Source organism: Canis aureus, chromosome 16, assembly GCF_053574225.1.
Source record: "Canis aureus isolate CA01 chromosome 16, VMU_Caureus_v.1.0, whole genome shotgun sequence".
Lineage (NCBI taxonomy): Eukaryota > Metazoa > Chordata > Mammalia > Carnivora > Canidae > Canis > Canis aureus.
In genome coordinates, this window is record NC_135626.1 from 40,992,330 (window position 1) to 41,011,790 (window position 19,461).

The 19,461-nt window shown below is 53.7% G+C and overlaps 2 protein-coding genes across 8 annotated transcripts; one reads left to right on the forward strand and one right to left on the reverse strand.

The window, feature by feature from the left end:
* The first annotated feature begins 103 nt into the window (after positions 1-103).
* On the forward strand, positions 104-17,672 carry WNK4 (WNK lysine deficient protein kinase 4). 7 transcript variants are annotated; one of them, XM_077853337.1, is made up of 21 exons: positions 104-857; positions 1,018-1,698; positions 3,138-3,310; positions 4,481-4,701; positions 5,064-5,221; positions 5,482-5,532; positions 5,715-5,803; positions 5,893-6,109; positions 7,853-8,117; positions 8,355-8,476; positions 8,705-8,763; positions 8,861-8,978; positions 9,270-9,386; positions 14,388-14,525; positions 15,246-15,300; positions 15,403-15,983; positions 16,063-16,123; positions 16,234-16,642; positions 16,728-16,927; positions 17,096-17,193; positions 17,297-17,672. In XM_077853337.1, exons 1-21 carry the CDS (start codon positions 675-677, stop codon positions 17,297-17,299), a joined length of 3,999 nt encoding a protein of 1,332 aa, XP_077709463.1. In that variant the 5' UTR covers positions 104-674; the 3' UTR covers positions 17,300-17,672. The 7 variants fall into 7 exon arrangements, with proteins under 7 accessions (XP_077709463.1, XP_077709465.1, XP_077709467.1 ...); XM_077853339.1 differs by having other exon boundaries at positions 17,096-17,151; XM_077853341.1 differs by lacking the exon at positions 17,096-17,193 and having other exon boundaries at positions 104-444; positions 728-857.
* A 552-nt stretch (positions 17,673-18,224) lies between these two features.
* COA3 (cytochrome c oxidase assembly factor 3) lies at positions 18,225-19,334 on the reverse strand. Its single transcript, XM_077853357.1, has 2 exons — positions 19,076-19,334; positions 18,225-18,729 (listed from the first exon to the last, which is right to left on the reverse strand). The coding sequence occupies exons 1-2, from the start codon at positions 19,287-19,289 to the stop codon at positions 18,623-18,625; spliced, it is 321 nt and encodes a 106-aa protein (XP_077709483.1). The 5' UTR covers positions 19,290-19,334; the 3' UTR covers positions 18,225-18,622.
* Positions 19,335-19,461: the final 127 nt, after the last annotated feature.

Here is a 19,461-nt window from a genome sequence, read left to right on the forward strand (position 1 = left end):
GTCATGAGGAGGGCTGTGAAGCATTGCCCCTTGAATGAATCCCAGCCTAGGAAAGAGGAGAGGCCTACGGCCTTTGTAGATGAAAAGGTCCTCCAGTGCTGGCAGGCTCCAGTGAGCCTGTGGTTTTACATCTGCTGGGTGGGCTGTGTGGGGGAGTGCTGATGGAACACAGCTTGGGGACAAACTGCTTTCTTTCTCTGAATTAGAGTGACTTAATGGCTTCTCATTTCCTCACGGTCTCCCCCATGAAAGTCCTGAACCACTCTGAAGCCCCTCCCTCCATCCCTCTGGTCTGGGTGGGGTAGTTGAGGCCAAGGGGAGCTGAAGGGGTGTAAACCGGATATGGACTTTGGTTTATTGGGAACTTTGGCAAACAGAAGGAGGAGGAAGGAGAGCCCACATAGCAAAAACAGCTACTGTGGCCAGGGCCAGGCTGCGGCCAAGGTAGGGAGGTGGAGGGGATGGGTGACCGGGTCCTTGGCTTGGGGGAGGGGCTTTCCCTGGGGTGCACACACCCATCCCTGTGCAGTTCAGAGGGACAGCGGCTTGGGAGAAAACCAGACCTTTCCACTGACCTCTGTATTGTCGGCCTGGGGCTACCTTATCTGGGGAGTGCAGGCGGGTGGTAACCTTCCCTTAACCACCCCCCTTTCTAGAGCCCGAGAGCATTGGTCATGTTTCCTCTCCCAGTCCCAGCATTAAGCCTCCACCACCCGCCCCCAAACAGGTTTGCGCACTCTTGTTGCGGGAGGGCACGCTGCCGTCTAGCACCCGGTCCACCTCGGAATGCTCCCGCAGGCGGGTGCGCCCGGAGGCGAGGGAGAGGAGGGCCTGCGGCCGGGGGCGGGGCTGCTGAGGTGAGGGGCTGCTCCGCCGCTGGCCGCTCCGAGGGGGCGGCCCTGGGGGGTGAGGCCGGGGGCGGGGCCGGGGGCGGGGCCGGGGGTTAGGCGAGCCGGGGACTGGGGCCCCAGGAGCTCAGCCGGAGCGCTGCGCACCCAGCCAATCCTTGCCTGTCAGGCCGCCTCCTCTCCAGCAGCCCGGCTTGCTGCCTTGCGGCGCCGGCCCTTCCTCATGCTGGCACCCCCGACCTCCGAGACTGCAGTCCCCATGTCCCAGGCGGAGGCCGACCTGGGCCTGCGGCCCCCGCCGCCTCTCGCCGCCGCCGCCGCCGCCGCGGGTCCGCCCCGCCTCGGGCCCCCTCCTCGCCGGGCGCGCCGCTTCTCCGGGAAGGCTGAGCCCCGGCCGCGCTCTTCCCGTCTCAGCCGCCGAAGCTCCGTCGACTTGGGACTGCTGAGCTTGTGGTCCCAGCCAGCTTCACCCGTTCCGGATCCCCCTGATCCTCCGGACTCCGCTGGTGCCGGCCCCGCGAGGAGCCCACCGCCTAGCCGTCCAGAGCCCCCCGAGGGCACGTGGACTGGGGGAGCCCCGGTGAAGGCTGCGGACTCCACGCGTCCAGAGCTCCCGGGCTCCACAGGGGACCCCGGGGGCCGGGATCCGCAGACTGTCCCCGAAGCTGCGGCTCGGGAGCGGCAGCGGGAGCAGGAGGAAAAGGAGGACACGGAGACCCAGGCAGTGGCAACATCCCCGGATGGCCGATACCTCAAGTTTGACATCGAGATTGGACGTGGCTCGTTCAAGACGGTGTATCGAGGGCTGGACACTGACACCACGGTGGAGGTGGCCTGGTGTGAGCTGCAGGTGTGGCTGGGCGCCCCCTCTGTGGCATCTTGGGATGGGACCCTTTAGAGGTTTTGGGATGAGAAACCTAGGGGACAGCAGCAAGGGAGAGATCTGTCTTTTCAGTCAAATGTCCGAACACTCCTGCCTGCACCCCCTTGGTCTGATATCTATGGATCTGGCTGATTCTGGGCTGCAGAAGGATAAACTGAGACAGAGGGTGGCTCCCCTATGGGTTTTGGACATTCTAACTTTAAAGTCTCTATACTCAACCCTGAGAGGTGGAAGATAGAATGCAAAATCAGATAGGGAGCCAGTTCAGATCTAAGGTGTGACTGGCCTCACCAATCTCCTCCTATTGTCTCTTCCTTTCCCTTTCCTCTTAGTCCTGAGACCCTCGGTGTGTCCCTGGTCATCCTCCTCCTTCACCCCAGATCTCTGAAGAGTAAGAGGCTGGGATGATGGAGGCCAGGAGTTGCGGCAGGATCCTCTCCATTTCCAGCAGATTTAGAGTGGTGGTGGCAGGATGGGGCCCACCCAGGCCCCTTCTGGAGCATCAGACTTATAGACAGACTTCCACACAACTGGAGGCGGGCGAGATAGAGAGCTCCAGCCCTGGTCTGAGTCCAATCCTGCTCCTCATCTCACTGTGTACTTGGGCTCTCCCTTCCCAGACCCAAAAGCACTGAACCCAGTGGGTTTTAGGAGGATGTTGGTGGGAAGGACCTTCCTCTCACGGAGGGAAGAACCCAGTTAAGTCTGGGCCAGCAGCTTTGGATTCAAACCGGGGAGCAGAGCCTGGGTAAGGGTCCTCCCCTCCAGCTCTGGCACTGGGCTCTCCCCTTGCGCCTGCCAGTGCCGCGCCCCAGGCTCTAGGCCAGGCAAGGAGAGGCAGCCAAATGAGGGGGGTTGGGGGGAGGTGGGGGGGGCAGGACAGCCAAGGGGCAGGGGGCAGTCTCCTGGTGCCTGGTCCTGGATCGTTCTCTTTCTCTGTAACTCCCTTTGCAGCCCTCCTGCCTCCTGTCTGGATCTAGCAGTTCTCGGTTTCTGGGGCCAACCCCCTTGAAGGCCCCAATTCTCTGCCTGCTGTCAGCCTGCTGCCTGCCTGCTGCCTGCCCATTGCCAGCCCCGGGGCGTCCCCTCCCGCCCCACGGCTGGCCCAGGAGGCTACAAAGGCGCTATTGAGCTCAGGGCTCCTGGACGGGGCTGCATAAAGGCCCTTGTGTCCAGCAGGGGGTCCAGGGGTGGCCCCAGGCCCAGGATGGGCGTGTCCCTGCAGCAGCCTGAGGGGGCGGATCAGGAATTAGGGGCATACAGCCCCTTGGGCAAGTGATGACCTAACCTGGTCTGTGGGCTCCAACCCTTACCTCTCACCCAGCTGCTCCCTCCATGTGCCCCTTCCTCCTCTCTATGGGGTCCTGGACCCGACATGACCTTGACCCCCATCCCCTACCCCACAGACTCGGAAACTGTCTCGAACCGAGCGGCAGCGATTCTCTGAGGAAGTGGAGATGCTCAAGGGGCTGCAGCACCCCAACATCGTCCGCTTCTACGACTCGTGGAAGTCAGTGCTGAGGGGCCAGGTTTGCATTGTGCTGGTCACCGAACTCATGACCTCCGGCACCCTCAAGACGTGAGCTCTGTGCCTGGTGGTAGTGTTGGTTGGTGGGAGAGCTGGTAGTGGGAGGTCCCCACTGTTTCTGGAACTTCTCCCAGGCTCCTCAAACTCTAGATTTAGGTCCCAAACCAGGCTTGCTACTTCTCATCCACCCCTACTGCGTCTCTGCCTTCTTGAGTGACAGTGTCCACCCAGCCAAAACTCAGGCATCTCCCCAGATGCCTTTTTTATCTCCACTCTGTGCATCCACCTATCCCTATCAATTTCTCTCCAAGGTTTCCTTATAATTCCCCACTCTGCTTTCCCTGTTCCATCCACTGCCATCTCATTGGTCTAAAACCCTGCAGGAGCCCCCTAATGGGCCTTTTCCCACTCTGCCCTCACCTTTCCAACCTATCCTATCTTCCTGCAGTCGGGGGAATCTCTCTGTTCCTTTTTTTTTTTTTTTTTTTTTTAAAGATTTTATTTATTTGAGACACACACAGAGAGAGATAGAGAGAGGCAGAGACACAGGGAGAGGGAGAAGCAGGCTCCATGCAGGGAGCCTGACGTGGGACTTGATCCCGGGTCTCCAGGATCACACCCTGGGCTGCATGCGGCACTAAACCACTGCGCTACCGGGGCTGCCCTCTCTGTTCCTTAAAACCCCTTCAAGGTTTCCCACCTCCCTCAGGTTAAAGTCCACTCTTCTTAGGATTTAGCCTCATCTTGAACTTGGACTCCACACAGGCGGAATTCCCTGTACCTCCTCCCACCCTGCCCTGCTGCTGTCTCCGTGCCTTTGAGCACAGTGTCCCTGCCGCCTGGAAAGTCTCCATCCCTTCCCCTTTTCACCCTTGAACCCCTACTCATCCTTCAAGATGCAACATAAAAGTTATTTCCTCTCTGAAGCCCTCCCCCCACGCCCAGAGCAATTAGTCATCCCTTTCCTTGCTCCCACAGCCCCCAGGAACGGCCCTATCTGCAAGTTTCCCGCCCAACCCGTTTCCTAATCTCACTTCTACCTAGCACACCCCCGACTCAGTTTCTCCCTGGAGCCCGACAGGCAAGCCAGCTAGAAGAATGCTGGCAGAAGATGCGTAGGAGGCGGTGCCAGGGGGACTAGGGGAACTTCTCAGCGAGGGTCCCCTCGAGGCCCCGCCTCCGTGTCCCCGCCGCAACCCTGGCTATGTGCCTTTCCTCCAGATACCTGAGGCGGTTCCGCGAGATGAAGCCACGAGTCCTTCAGCGCTGGAGCCGCCAGATCCTCCGGGGTCTTCATTTCCTACACTCCCGGGTACCCCCCATTCTGCACAGGGATCTCAAGTGCGACAACGTCTTTATTACGGGCCCTTCCGGTTCGGTCAAGATTGGGGACCTGGGCCTGGCCACGCTCAAGCGGGCCTCCTTTGCCAAGAGCGTGATCGGTGCGTCTCTCCAGGAGGTCCTTGCTATTCACACCTCCCCCCTCCAGGAGGTCCTTGCTATTCACACCTCCCCCGCGTCAGAAGAGAGCCTGGCAACTCCCCTTCCCAGCAGGTGTCCTTTGAGTTGCACGGAGTTAGAAGAGCAGGGGACTTGGGGAGGCCTATAGCATCTTCTCTCCCCCTTACTGCCCGCTCCCCCCTCCCCCAACACACGCAGTGGGGAAGGGTCTGTCGCTAGCACTCCAGAATGCTCAGGGTTGCCCCTGCCCCCCACCCCCTGACTAGCCAGCGGTGCCCAGGAAGAGGGACGAAACCCGAGGAGGCTTCTGTAGCTTGATGCCTGCCTGCTGTGGCTCCTACAGGGACCCCTGAGTTCATGGCTCCTGAGATGTACGAGGAAAAGTACGATGAGGCCGTGGACGTGTACGCGTTCGGCATGTGCATGCTGGAGATGGCGACCTCGGAGTACCCTTACTCAGAGTGCCAGAATGCCGCGCAAATCTACCGCAAGGTCACTTCGGTGAGAGGGGGGTGGGGAGGAAAGAGTATTCCAGGTCACCTCTCACTCTCCTGCCCCAACCAGCTCGCGGACCATGCAGTTTCCCTTAAAGCAAGCCACAAAGATGCTCTAGTAAACCCTGAAGTATATTGGGTGCACACACGCCCCCCCCCACCCGCCCCCTCCGAGCCCCTGCCCCAGTACTAGCGGTTTAGAATAATGATGTATGTAGCGCTCCCCGGAGTTTACAAATGATTTCACATCTGGTCTTTGACTCGCAGGGTAATGCCCCGCACTTTACAAAAACTGGCATGCAGGAAGACATGTTCAAGGTCATACTGTCGATACGCGGCGGGGGGTGGGGGGTGGGGGGACGGCGATTTGAAATTAAACCGTCTAGTAGCTGTCGCAGTGCATTTGCTATTGCACGCCCTGCTGCCTCGGGCGGGGTAGGGGGCGAGCAGAGAGCTGGGGTGCACAGCCCCCCAGGCTTGATGCAACTCCTTTCCTCCAGGGCACAAAGCCAAACAGCTTCTACAAGGTGAAGATGCCGGAGGTGAAGGAGATCATTGAAGGCTGCATCCGCACGGATAAGAACGAGAGGTAGGATTAAGAGCAGGGTGTGTGTGTCGGGGAGAGGGGAATGGAGGGGACGGCGGCGGCAAGGCTCGGCTCACGGGCGCCGCGCTCAGATTCACCATCCAGGACCTGCTGGCTCACGCCTTCTTCCGCGAGGAGCGCGGCGTGCACGTGGAGCTGGCGGAGGAGGACGACGGTGAGAAGCCAGGCCTGAAGCTCTGGCTGCGCATGGAGGACGCGCGGCGCGGGGGGCGCCCGCGGGACAACCAGGCCATAGAGTTCCTGTTCCAACTGGGCCGGGACGCGGCAGAGGAGGTGGCGCAGGAGATGGTGAGCAGAGGACAGACTTGCTCTGCGGCTGGGGTTGTGCGGGGGCGGGGGCCGTGGGCGCCGACTGGAGGGGACCCGATGGGGCCCCGCGGTGGTGGGAGAGGCACCCAACTCACCCCTCTCTGAGTATCTTTGAGTGCCCCTCCCGCCTTAACATACCCACATGCACACCTTGTGTGCGAACTCTGACGATTTCCTTTTCCAGAGCAAGCCCTGGGTTTTCCAGCCTCCCATGCTCTACTTCCTAATGATCTGATTTTCCTGGCATGCTCTTCTCTCCAATTTATCTGTTTATTTTTCTCGTTTTCACCCTCCACCTACCTTGTTTCCGCCCACCCCCACTCCGTCTGCCTCCATGCTCAGAACCATGAATTTCAGGAAACCTGTCCCCTCTAAAGTCAAAATTAAATACTTTTCAATTTCAACGGGTTCTCCATTATAGGACCCACCACCTTTGGGCTTGTTTTATATACCAGGAGACATTTCTGTCTTTCTCCTCTACTAGACTATAAATTCCTTGAGGGCAGAGACTGTGTTCTATTGATTTTTCTATCTCTGATAGAAAAGAGCTTGGCACATGGTGGGAGCTCATTAATAACCCCATATTTGTACATGGCTTAGAGCACTTTCACATATGCATTTGGCTGTTATTACCAATCCTGCATGGAGTGATTTTACCCTGTTGTATTGATGAGGAGATGGAAGGCTCAAAGAGGTTGAATATTTTGTCTGAGGTCCTGAGCAAGTAAGTGGCAGAGCTAGATTTAAACTCAGGCTATTCAGATTTTAAGTCAGATCACCCCACCCCACCTCCCTTACATGCACAGGGAAGCTTGTCCTTGAGATGAATAAGAAGATAATGAACAATAGCTGCTGGACCAGCAGAGGCATACATGGGAGGTAGAAGATGCAGACTTGGTGCAGGAAGTGGTGAAGAGGGGAAGAGAGTATGAGATTCCTGATAGAAAAATGGCAGTTGAGAGGGTGGGGATCATTTATGGTAGGTCTGGGTCAAGAACATGAGAATATGTTTGAAATGTGGCATAAGAGGGATCCCTGGGTGGCGCAGCGGTTTGGCGCCTGCCTTTGGCCCGGGGCGCGATCCTGGAGACCCAGGATCAAATCCCACGTCAGGCTCCCGGTGCATGGAGCCTGCTTCTCCCTCTGCCTATGTCTCTGCCTCTCTCTCTCTCTCTGACTATCATAAATAAATAAAAATTAAAAAAAAAAAAAAAGAAATGTGGCATAAGAGCAGGTCTCCATAGCACAGCTTAAACCTGACCTGAGGTCAGATCTTGACCCATTACGTACAGGGATCCTTGATGATGATACTATTGACATCTTTATTTGAGGGATGATCCTGTGTATTTTGGGGGTGTTGAGAAGAACCCCTGGCTTCTACTCACTAGATGCTAGTAGCACTGAGTTGTGACAACTGCAAATGTCCCCAGATACTGCCAAATGTTCCCCCTTTCCCTGTGAGAGCAGTTGACCTACTAGATAACCATGAACTAGTCACAGCTTTTACTTATGTCTAAAATGGAGCTAAGACCTACCTCAGAAAGTTATTGAGAGGATTTAATGATGGTAATGAGTTGCCAATTAATGGGCACAGTGCCTAATCAATAAATGTCACTGCCCTTTCTCCTGGAGAAATATCCTGGAGGCTCCAAGAAGGTCTCCTGATGTGTCTTCGAGTGGGATCCTCGACTTCAAACTGTGTTTCTCCCCTCTCAACTCCAGGTGGCCCTGGGTTTAGTCTGTGAAGCTGATTACCAGCCAGTGGCCCGTGCAGTACGTGAACGAGTTGCTGCTATCCAGCGAAAGCGTGAGAAGCTGCGCAAAGCTAGGGAGTTGGAGGCCCTACCCCCTGCACCAGGACCTCAAGCAGCAACTGTCCCCATGACTCCTGGTCCCCCCAGTGTCTTCCCCCATGAGCCTGAGGAGCCAGAGGCAGACCAGCACCAGCCTTTCCTCTTCCGCCATGCCAGCTACTCATCTACCACCTGTAAGTCACCCCTGACTGTGGAATTTGGGATGTGACCTAGGTCCTAGAACCCTTGGCCCCCCATGCAGAAGTTCAATCCAGCAGCACCATCATTTACCCTGCCTTCCACATCTAGCCATGAAGCTCCTTCTGGGAAAACTTCCCCAGGTCCAGGCCCCTCCTTGCTCAGGCAGCCCCCCTTCTTTGCCAACATTCCCCTTTACTTCCCCTTTTTTGATCCCCTCCCTCCCCCACCAGCGGATTGCGAGACTGATGGCTACCTCAGCTCCTCCGGCTTCCTGGATGCCTCAGACCCTGCCTTTCAGCCCCCTGGGGGGGTGCCATCCAGCCCCGCTGAGTCCCATCTCTGCCTGCCCTCGGTGAGAGGGGTCATATGGGGGGGCTCCCAGCCATTCCAAGCCTATGACCTTTCTTTCTCCTTGTGAAACCCAACCCCATGACCTGGACCCACATCCCTGGAAATCCACCACTCTGTCCTCATCTTCCTTAATTCCCTCTGCCTAGTACCCCAGCATCCTTGACATTGAATCTCCCTGGATTCTGAGGATTATAGTCCTCTGACCTCATGAACCCATTTCCTATTTCAGGCTTTTGCCCTCTCCATCCCACGTTCTGGCCCTGGCAGCGACTTTTCCCCGGGAGACAGGTAGGTTCTGGTAGGAGTTGGGGTGCTCATGTGAGACATATGGTACTCTGGGGTCCCCGTGTCCACTCTGACATTCCTATCTCCTTTTCTCTTCCAGCTATGCCTCAGATGCAGCATCAGGCCTTAGTGATGTGGGAGAAGGGATGGCATGCATGAGGAGACCCCCAGGGAGAAATCTCCGGCGCAGACCGAGATCCCGGCTGCGGGTCACTAGTGTAAGAAAGAGGCACAGGAGATGGGAAATAACCTGCAAGACCAGAAGGGAAACTGTCAGGGTGGGGATGGGGGAATGTGAGGGAGGTCAGCCAAAAGAGAAGAGAGCAGTATGTGACTGGTCCCCTGGAGGCAGCCAGTCTAGTTTCTAATACCAGGCCTGGGGGGACAGAATTTGCTTCTCTTCAGTTCCAATTTGGCCACTGTCATTGGTTGGAGTGAGCAGGGGGAGGGGACATATGACGATGATAGAGGGCTTGACATCCTCCCCTCTGTTGACTTTGACTCTGAAGGTCTCAGACCAGAATGACAGAGTGGTTGAGTGCCAGCTACAGACCCACAATAGCAAGATGGTGACCTTCCGATTTGATCTGGATGGGGACAGCCCAGAGGAGATTGCAGCTGCCATGGTGAGAGGGACAGAGATGAGGACACAGTCCTTTGGTCCAGGCCAGGAATCTCTCTTCTGATGTCCCCTGGTGCGGAACTCCCCCTTCCTCCCACCCAACAGCAGGGGTTTTTAAAGCACAATGACACTGAAGATAGCTCTGTCCTTGTTTGAGGAGATATTTTTATTTATTCAGTGAGCTTTGGATCCTCAGCTGGAGCAATCTGAGACTCATCTAGGGTATACACAAGTGCTGTGGTCAGGTGCACACTACACACATGATACTGTGCCTGTGAGTAAGGGGTGGTCTGGGGACGGCAGGGAGAAGAGGTAGAATTTATTTGAGGTCTTGACAGAACAGCAGTGAAGCCTGGAAAGGGTAGATCTAGAGGAAGTACAGCACAAGCAAAGGCATGGAACTAGAGAGTGACTTGGAATATGGGGCCTAGGGTGGGGGCTTCATGAGGAAACCATTGTCACTAGAACTAGGGGTTCCAAGAGAATTAAGGAAGCAAGGTTATAGAGAGTCTTAAGAGTTCGACAGAGTGTAACATGGTGAGAATATTTTAAGAAGACCATTCTGCCATGGGAAGTGGGAGAGGGTTGGGGGTAGGGAATCCAGTTGGTAGATTGGTACAAGAAGCTACAAGGGGTCCAAGGAGAAAATGGGTCTTGGAGAAAGAAAGAAGAAAGGGGGTTAATCTGAGGGTTGTTTCAGGAAAATAAGTTACTCTGTAATCCAGTCATTTATTTTTTTTATTTTTTTTAAAGGTGAATTTATTTTATTTAAAGATTTTATTTATTTATTCATAGACACAGAGAGAGAGGCAGAGACACAGACAGAGGGAGAAGCAGGCTCCATGCAGGGAGCCCGATATGGGACTCGATCCTGGGTCTCCAGGATCACACCCCAGGCTGCAAGTGGCACCAAACCGCTGCACCACCGGGGCTGCCCCAGTCATTTATTGATGTAATATGATACATCTAGTAGATGGTCAGTAAACACTTGCTGAGTTGAAATGATAGGGAGTTAAGGAGAGGGGATATCATGGGTGACTGGTAGTGTGGAGAAGCTAGTGGGAGAAAATCATTAAAGGAGAGAGGAAGTTGGAAAATGAAAGCACGTTTTCTTGGGGGTCATGAGGAGTCTGAATGACAGAGGGGCAGGCAAGATCCTCCTTAGGAGCAGGATACAGTCAAGCAGGGCTGGATTTAGGATCCAGAAGTAGATCTAGGAGTTGTCAGCACAGCAAGGAGGGTGAAGAGAGATGAGCTTGCAAAGCCAGAGGTAGAGAGGATCTGAGAGTGGATACCCCCATTTTGGGGATGGGGAGGAATAGATCCTCAAAGGACACAGAGGTGGAGCCTGAGAGGTGGGAGCAGCCCCAGAAGATATTACGGAAAACTGAATGAGCAGAGAGCTTCAAGGAGGTGACATAGGGTGAAGCCTGAGGCAAGACCACACTGTCTTTTGTCAGAAGAAGGTCTTTGTGGGAGACTAGTTTCAGTGGCGTGGGCAGGGATGCCAGCCTCTGTGGTGAAGGAGAAAGGGGAATGAGAGAAGCATCAGGCTTCAGGAACCCTCTTTAAAGCTTCTTCTTCTCCATCATGTCATTCACCTTGTGTCCAAGACAAAGACAAAATATCACTTGGCTCTTGGGCTTATCATCTTTCCTCTAGCCACACCAGTTTCTGAATGGTCCTCTGAAGAGGCCAGGTGCCTCTCCACTTCTGCCTCCATCTGCTCAGGGGTCTCTTGCTTCTCTACTAGGTTTCAAGCCCACTCAGATCCCACACAGCCAAAGTGACCCCTCCCCCTGACCATTGCCCTGTTTTCTCTCCCCACCATTCCACCATCCACTCCTCTGCAGCAGAATTATCCTGAGACTTGAATCAGCCCTTGCTTTCTGCCCCTACACAATTAATGGCTACCTGTGGTTACAGAGTAGGTCCCAGTTCTGGAGCATGGCCTTTGAAATTCCCCGCACTTCCAGCTCTGCTCTGGTCTTCACCGCTTTGTGAATATGCCATGTCCTTTCATGCCTCAGAGCTATCACTCATGCTGTTCTCTCAGCTCTTCTCTCCAAAAGGACAACATGGAATGGAGGAAAGGGTAGGCTTTCACATAAGATCTGAGTTCAGAGTTCCACTGTTACTCACTAATTTGGTGAACTGGAGCAACCTTTTTTTTTTTTTTTTTAATTTTATTTATTTATGATAGTCATACAGAGAGAGAGAGAGAGAGGGAGAGGCAGAGACACAGGCAGAGGGAGAAGCAGGCTCCATGCACCGGGAGCCCGACGTGGGATTCGATCCAGGGTCTCCAGGATCGCGCCCTGGGCCAAAGGCAGGCGCCAAACCGCTGCGCCACCCAGGGATCCCTGGAGCAACTTTTTTAACCCCTGTGAACCTCCGTTGCTTATCAGCAAAATGCAGATCATCATACCCATTTTGCAAAGATGTTCTTTAAAAAAAAAAAAAAAAGATTTATTTATTGAGAGAGAGAGAGAGGCAGAGACACAGGCAGAGGGAGAAGCAGACTCCATGCAGGGAGCCCACCTCGGGACTCCATCCCGGGTCTCCAGGATCACACCCTGGGCCACAGGTACATAATTTATGAGAAGTTGTAGATATAGGAGAGATGAAATTATATGAGGAGTACCCACACGTGATAGGTTGCCACGCGGCATGATCCGATGAGAGACAAAATGATTGCTCAGAGTCCCCTATCTTAGAACAAAGAGAGGCCCGAAGAGGATCCACTGTCAAGCACCGCCGAGAAGGGCAGGTGCCGAGGTGAAGCCCTGAGTCCAGGTTGGCTGTCAGTTTTATTTAGTAGAATGTAAAGTATGTGGAAACAAGGGAGGAAAAACAAGAAAGCAATCCTGTGAGGGGCGTCAGGGAACTGTATCTGTGACCATCTGTACAGGTCTAAGGAAGCATTAACCAGGGGGCTTAAGGGGACAGAAGAACCGACCTCAAGAGGCCTGGCTATCTTATCCACCATCATTGCTGTTTTCAGCATGTACTGTTTTCAGTACAGACACATGGCAGGAATAATTGGCTCTTGCCACATGCATAGAGCTGTTGCCATTTATGCATGTCCCTATTCTTTTTTTTTTTTTTTTTTTTTTTTTAAGATTTTATTTACTCATGAGAATACACTGAGAGGAGAGAGAGAGAGAGAGAGGCAAGAGACACAGGCAGAGGGAGAAGCAGGCTCCATGCAGGGTGCCTGCATTTCCCTATTCTTATTGTTTCTTTGACCTGCTGAGGTCTTTTGCTCTCCCATGATAGGTCTTCAGTGAAGGGTTGCTTTCTTTCTTTCTTTTTTTAAAGATTTTATTTATTTATTCATGAGAGACACAGAGAGAGAGGCAGAGACACAGGCAGAGAGAGACGCAGGCTCCATGCAGGGAGCCCAGTGTGGGACTCAATCCCAGGACCCCAGGATCACGCCCTGAGCTGAAGGGAGGTGCTCAACCACTGAGCCACCTAGGTGTCCCTAGAAGGGTTGCTTTCTTACTCATCCTTCAAGGTTCAGCTCTGTGAAGCCATCCCAGCTTCCCTTATCCTCCTGGGTGACATGATCTGCTCTCTCTCTGGAATGGCATTTTAAAAAATTGTGGCAAAAAATACAGAACACAAAATTTACCGTAACCATTTTTAAATGCAGTTCAGCAGGGTTATGTGTATTCACATTGTTGTGAAACGGGTCTCCAGAACCTCTTCATTTTGCAAATCTGGTGAAACTGTACCATTAAGCGACTCTCCCTTTCTTCTAGCTGGTTTAGTATTTTATCTATACCTTGATCAGAATGCCTTTCTTACCATGCCTTTGCAATATATTATGTATATATGTGTCTCTTCGGCTAGATTTTGGGCTTCTTCAGGACCAGGATTTGTTTTATGCTTCTATGTATTCCTCACCTGGAACAGTGTACCTGGACCTAAAACAATGCCTGGCACATAGTATGTGCTCAAGTGTTTGTGAAATTGAATGATACATTTACTGTCTTTTGTCTTATTTGTACTGTGTGTGTGTGTGTGTGTGTGAGAGAGAGAGAGAGAGAGAGAGAGAGCACTTGGATAGTACACTTCATAAGAAGTGCAACTCCCTGCAAGAGCAGGAGTTGTGTCCAAAAGCATATGATGCAATAGTGGAAAGAGCTCAGGCTCTGGCTTTAGACAAATCTGGGTGCAAACCCTGTCATTTTTGGCAGACTGAACTCACTCTTTTTTGAGCAATTGGTTATCTTTTTTTTTTTTTAATTTTATTTATTTATTCATGAGACACACAGAGAGAGAGAGAGGCAGAGACACAGGCAGGGAGCCCGCTTCTTTCTCTGCCTGTGTCTCCACTTCTCTCTTTCTGTCTCTCATTAATAAATACATAAAATCTTAAAAACAAAACAAAACAAAACACACACACACACACAAAAAACGCTGAGCCACCAAGGGAGCCCTGCAATTGGTTATCTTAACTCTAAAATGGGAATGTTAGGGATCCCTGGGTGGCTCAACGGTTTGGCACCTGCCTTTGGCCCAGGGCGTGATCCTGGAGTCCTGGGATCGAGTCCCACGTCGGGCTCCTGGCATGGAGCCTGCTTCTCCCTCCTCCTGTGTCTCCCCCCGCCCCCCCCGCCCCCCCGTGTGTGTGTGTCTATCATGAAAAAATAAATAAATAAATAAATAAATAAATAAATAAATAAATATTTAAAAAAATAAAATGGGAATGTTAGTGCAGATGCTGGAGAGTCATTGTTGGCATTAAATGAGATAAGACATGTAAAACACCTGAGCTATAATGCATACTAGGAATGTTAGCTCCTGTCTTCTAAATTTATTTCTCCTTACACCATATGGTTTCTGGCACACAGTAGATACTTATTGAATACTTGTTTTAGGTTGGTGGTTGGCAGAGCAGTGGTGTAAAGGGTTGGCTTTGAAAGATCAGTGCAGCAGGGAGGGATGAGTGGGGATAACTGAGCCTTCTCTGCCCTTCCTGCTGACCCCTTGCCAGGTATATAACGAGTTCATTCTGCCCTCGGAGCGAGCTGGCTTCCTGAGCCGTATTCGGGAGATTATCCAGCGAGTGGAGACCCTATTGAAGAGAGATACTGGCCCTGTGGAGGCTGCTGAGGACCCCCTGGGCCCCCAGGTCAGACCCCTCAGGTCACTTCCACCTCTCTGCTCCAGATGTCATGATTCACTGCCTTCACCACTCCCCTTGGCTCTAACTCCTTCATCTCTGGGCCCCCTAAGACAATGGCTTTACCCCATTTAAGAATCTGATGAAAGCCATGGGCCCTTGTTCTAGAAAATTGTGTTCAACACATACTTTTCTTTTTAACTCATTATTTTGATAGAATTTCAGACTTACAGAAGGAAGTTGCAAGTTGTACTAAGAACTCCTAGATACCCTTTGCCCACATTTGCCAGTTGTTAGTGTTTGGTCATGTTAGTTTTGTTGCTGTCTTCCTCCCTCCCCTCTCTATCTGTATTATTTTTTTCTGAACCACTTGAGACTAAATTGTAGACATCATACCCCTTTACCTGTTATTATTTTAGCACATACACTTTTGTGTCCCCTGAAAGTCCTCTATGGATTCCTAGAGGTTCATGGATCCCACCTAAGACTCAGCTCTCAGGGATCCCTGGGTGGCGCAGCGCTTTAGCGCCTGCCTTTGGCCCAGGGCGCGATCCTGGAGACCCGGGATCGAATCCCACGTCGGGCTCCCGGTGCATGGAGCCTGTTTCTCCCTCTGCCTATGTCTCTGCCTCTCTCTCTCTCTCCCTGTGACTATCATAAATAAATGAAAAAAAAAAAAAAGACTCAGCTCTCCCCCACTGTAACTGTGGGCCCCATTTTGTCCCTCAGGAGGAGCCAGTACCATTGCCTGCCCTTTCAAGCCCCCTTCCAGACCAATCCTGTGGTATGTACTGAGTTCTGTCCCTATTCACTGCAACCCTTGGGGTTGCTCCTGGGAAGGGAGTAGGGAATGACTACTGGGAGCTCAACACTCCTTCCTCAACAGCAGAGCTCCAGAGCAGCACTTCCCTGGAGCAGCGGAGCTGGGCAGCCTTCTCTACCTCCTCATCTTCTCCTGGAACCCCCTTGTCTCCTGGAAACCTGTTTTCCCCTGGAACCCCTGAAACCCCTGTTTCCCCAAGTCCCATCTTCCCCATCACTTCTTCCCCATACCCCAGCCCTTCCCCTTTCTCCCAAGTCTCTTCAAATCTCCCCCAACACTCCCCCAACTCTCTGCTTGGATTCTCTCCCAGTGCTGCCCAGTTCCCTGTCCCAACCTCTCATTGTCTGCAGAGCTCCATCCTCCCTTCACCTGCCTCCTCTCCCAGTTGTTCCCAGTCGGCTCTTTCTCCCCCTTCCTTCCTCTCCTGCCCTTCCACTTCTCCCCTCCCCTCCACCACTGCAGCCCCTCTCCTCTCTCTGGCTAGTGCCTTCTCGCTGGCTGTAATGACTGTGGCCCAGTCCCTGCTGTCTCCCTCACCTGGGCTCCTGTCCCAGTCCCCTGTGGCCCCTCCTGGTCCCCTACCTAGCCTGCCCCTGCCCGCTCCCCCTGCGGCTTCACCTCCAACAGCTGAGATGGAGAGTGAGGTGAGTAGGAAACCAAGAGGGATGGTGAGGGGTGCTCCATTCTGGATCATTCCCCTCCTCATGGACCCACACTTTGTAGGCCCCACCAAATCCTGCTCGGCCGCTCCTGGGTGAAGCCAGACTAGCACCCATCTCTGAAGGTGAGGCCTCTGATCACTGACCTTCCCCTTCCCATTATTCTCAGTCCACTTCATATCTTGCCTCTAATTTCTCTCCCTCCTTCCATGACTCCTTCCCTGTTGCTCTACAGAGGGAAAGCCACAGCTTGTGGGGCGTTTCCAAGTGACTTCATCCAAGGAACCGGCTGAGCCTCTTCCCCTGCAACCAGCACTCCCAACTCTCTCCAGTTCCCTGAAGCCTCCAACCCCTCAGCTGACCTCAGAGAGCTCAGACACAGAGGATAGTGCTGGAAGTGGGCCAGAGGCCAGGGAGGCTCTGGCTGAGAGTGACCGTGCAGCTGAAGGCCTAGGGGCTGGAGTTGAGGAGGAAGGGGACGATGGGAAGGAACCCCGAGTGGGGGGCAGCCCCCCACCCCACAGTCATCCCAGCCCGGTATGGATGAACTACTCCTACAGCAGCCTGTGTCTGAGCAGTGAGGAATCCGAGAGCAGTGGGGAGGATGAGGAATTCTGGGCTCAGCTGCAGAGCCTTCGGCAGAAGTGAGTCTGGGGAGGAAAGACAAAAGAGGTGGACTTGGGAGAGTAAAGTGTGTGGCTAGCACTCATGCTCCTGGTGCATCCTCAGGCACTTGTCAGAGGTGGAGGCACTACAGACACTACAGAAGAAGGAAATTGAGGACTTGTACAGCCGGCTTGGGAAGCAGCCCCCACCGGGGATAGTGGCCCCAGCTGCGATGCTGTCCAGCCGCCAGCGCCGCCTCTCTAAGGGCAGCTTCCCCACCTCCCGCCGCAACAGCCTGCAGCGCTCCGAGCCCCTGGGCCCGGGTAAGTCTGCAGTGGCCCAGCTCCCATCTTTCCTGGGCCCCCTTCCCTACTGATCTGGCTTTCTTCCAGGCCCTGGGGGTCTGCCCCTTGGTTTGGGGGGGGACTAGCCCCCCTCTCCCCATGGCCCCATCCCTCATTCAGTGCTATCCCTCCCCATCCTGCACCCAGGCATCATGCGAAGGAACTCCCTGAGTGGCAGCAGCACCGGCTCCCAGGAGCAGCGGGCAAGCAAGGGGGTGACATTCGCCGGGGATGTTGGCAGGATGGTGAGGGCGGGCCCAAGGGAGGGCAAGCCCATGGAATGCTGACTGCAGCTTCACCCTCCTCCCATCCTGAAGGTTTCTTCAGTGCTTTTTCTTTTCCCTCCAGTGAATTCAGAACAGAAGCCATGCGTCTCCCCCACACCAGGGCCCACCATGGAGCTTGTACACTCAGAATCTGCTGACCAACACAACTGTGCAAGAAGACCCCAGTACTGAGGGAGTAAAAAGCTTTCAAAGGGGCATGGAGAGTCCTGCTTCCATAGGAAAGAGCCAAACATGTGGGAACTATTTACTATATATAGAAGGTATCAGTTCTGCAGCCAACCATCCTCATGCCTCCACCTCCCCAGGCAAGGGTCAACCACTAAGCAATCCCACTCAAGCCCTGATGCTTCTAGAGGGCATACTCCCAGCTGACCAAGTGTATGGGGTGTACTCACACTAGACTTAGCAACAGCCAATAAAAATGCTGGAAACTAGGATTCTGTGACTCTGAATTTGTTTTGCCTTAAGAACTGTGGGTAAAGCCTTATGGGGCATGGCAGGGGAAAATTTAGAAGGGACTCTCCTCACAACAGAAAGGAAGGCTAGAAGCTGCCCAGCCTTCTGACTTTCTGCCAGCAGTTCATGAGGAAACTACAAAGTCAGTGATCCACTTGACCAACCTAAGATCTCATCCAGACTCCACCTTCGGCCTACAAAAGCAGGCCCAAGTGGAAATTAAAAGAAGGAAGCCTGTTTGCCCCTCATCCACCCCTCTCAGAACGGGAAAAGGCAGGACAGTTAGAGTAAGGATGTTTTTAAACGTAGAGAACAGAAGAGTGTCCTTCCCTCCCTGAAGACATGGTTCAGTCTCACACAGCCCAGTGACCCACCATGATCTCTCCCTTAAATCAGACGGAAAGATCTCACGGAAAAAGTAATTCTAGTTAAAGATTTACAGCTCCCTGGGGCAATGCCACTGCTGCAGCTACTGCCCGTGGAGCTTTCCAGCATAGCCATGCCACTCCTCAGCCTCAACACACCCATTTGGCTCCAAGAGAGGTGACTCAGTTTATTATTCTCAACCTAACTCCATCTTTCCCACTTTAGGCTCCAACATTACACATAGCTGCCACCTCCATAACAGCTAAGCCCCAGGGAGGTAAAGAGGGTAAACCACAAAGTCTGAAAGCCTGAGAAAAGCCAAGGTTATACAGCTCTCAAAAAAGGAAACAAACTGCAAGATGGGCTCAGTGACTGGACACAATTTGTGTAAGGTGGGCAATACTTCCTTGACCTGGCCAAATGCAATAAATTCTTGGGCTCAATCATCGTTCAAGGTTGAGGCCATCAATGCTGTGTGCAGGCTTGGATTTCCACAGGGTCACCGGTATCATCCACCACGTGAAAGGGGCTCCAGCGGGTTGGAGACGTGCAGTGTCCACCTGGTTCAGGGTCCTGATGCCCTCGCGAGGGCTCGGGCTCGGGCAGCTTTGGCCTCATCCTCCAGTTCATCTAGGAAACGCTCCTGGGACACGGAGTAGAAGGTGTAGCCATCTGGGGAAGTGGGTTCAGGAAACCTTTCGGAGTATGCACAGTGCCTTTTCCTAGACTTTCTCCACCACCCATGTTACACACCCTCCCAAATCAGTGATTCGATCTTCTGCCCTCTGCTTTTTCTGAGCCCTGACCCCGATTCCGTTATTATTAATAACTCATATTAAAAGAGCATGTTAAAATGACAAAATAAGGTACATCAAACACTTGGCTCGGCCTCAGAAACGGCCAAGACTTTCACAGCTCGGGCTCCGTTTACCACCCCGACACTGCCCTACTACGCGCCTCTGCTCCCCTTCCCCTGCCTCCCTATGCCGTCTCCTGAGCCTACAGTCCGGATGGATACAAATAGCCAACACCACGGCCCCGATGCCCAGGCCGGTCAGGATGTTCCGGGTCCGCCTTTGCGGCAGCCTCTTCTGCCACTGGGCGAGCTCCACCTGCCGCATGAACTGCAGCTGCGCGGGAGTCAGCTTCTCCCGGGTCGGGTCGATGCGCTGAGCCACAGGGGCCTGTCCACTCTTAGTATTGAGAGGGTCACCTGCACCAGACGCTGCCATATTGCCGCTCCACCCTTCGCAGTCCCAGGGCGCAGGGCTTGCTGGGAATAGCTGTCCTGGGCCGTAGCAGGGGACGCTGGGAACTGTAGTCCGTGTTTCCTCCTCTCCCCCTCCTCCTCTCACGCGTTGGGCGGCGGGAGGCGGCAAGCGGCCAAGCTTTCTGATTGGCTGA

Excerpts from the sequence above, each read along its gene's own strand:
- WNK4 (XM_077853335.1), top strand. The coding sequence starts at position 675 with ATGTTTCCTCTCCCAGTCCCAGCATTAAGCCTCCACCACCCGCCCCCA. Across the intron at positions 14,526-15,245 it reads AGGACCCCCTGGGCCCCCAG|GAGGAGCCAGTACCATTGCC; the intron begins GTCAGACCCCTC and ends TTTGTCCCTCAG. Across the intron at positions 16,928-17,296 it reads CTCCGAGCCCCTGGGCCCGG|TGAATTCAGAACAGAAGCCA; the intron begins GTAAGTCTGCAG and ends TTTTCCCTCCAG.
- COA3 (XM_077853357.1), bottom strand. The coding sequence starts at position 19,289 with ATGGCAGCGTCTGGTGCAGGTGACCCTCTCAATACTAAGAGTGGACAG. Across the intron at positions 18,730-19,075 it reads GGCCGTGGTGTTGGCTATTT|ATGGCTACACCTTCTACTCC; the intron begins GTATCCATCCGG and ends CCACTTCCCCAG.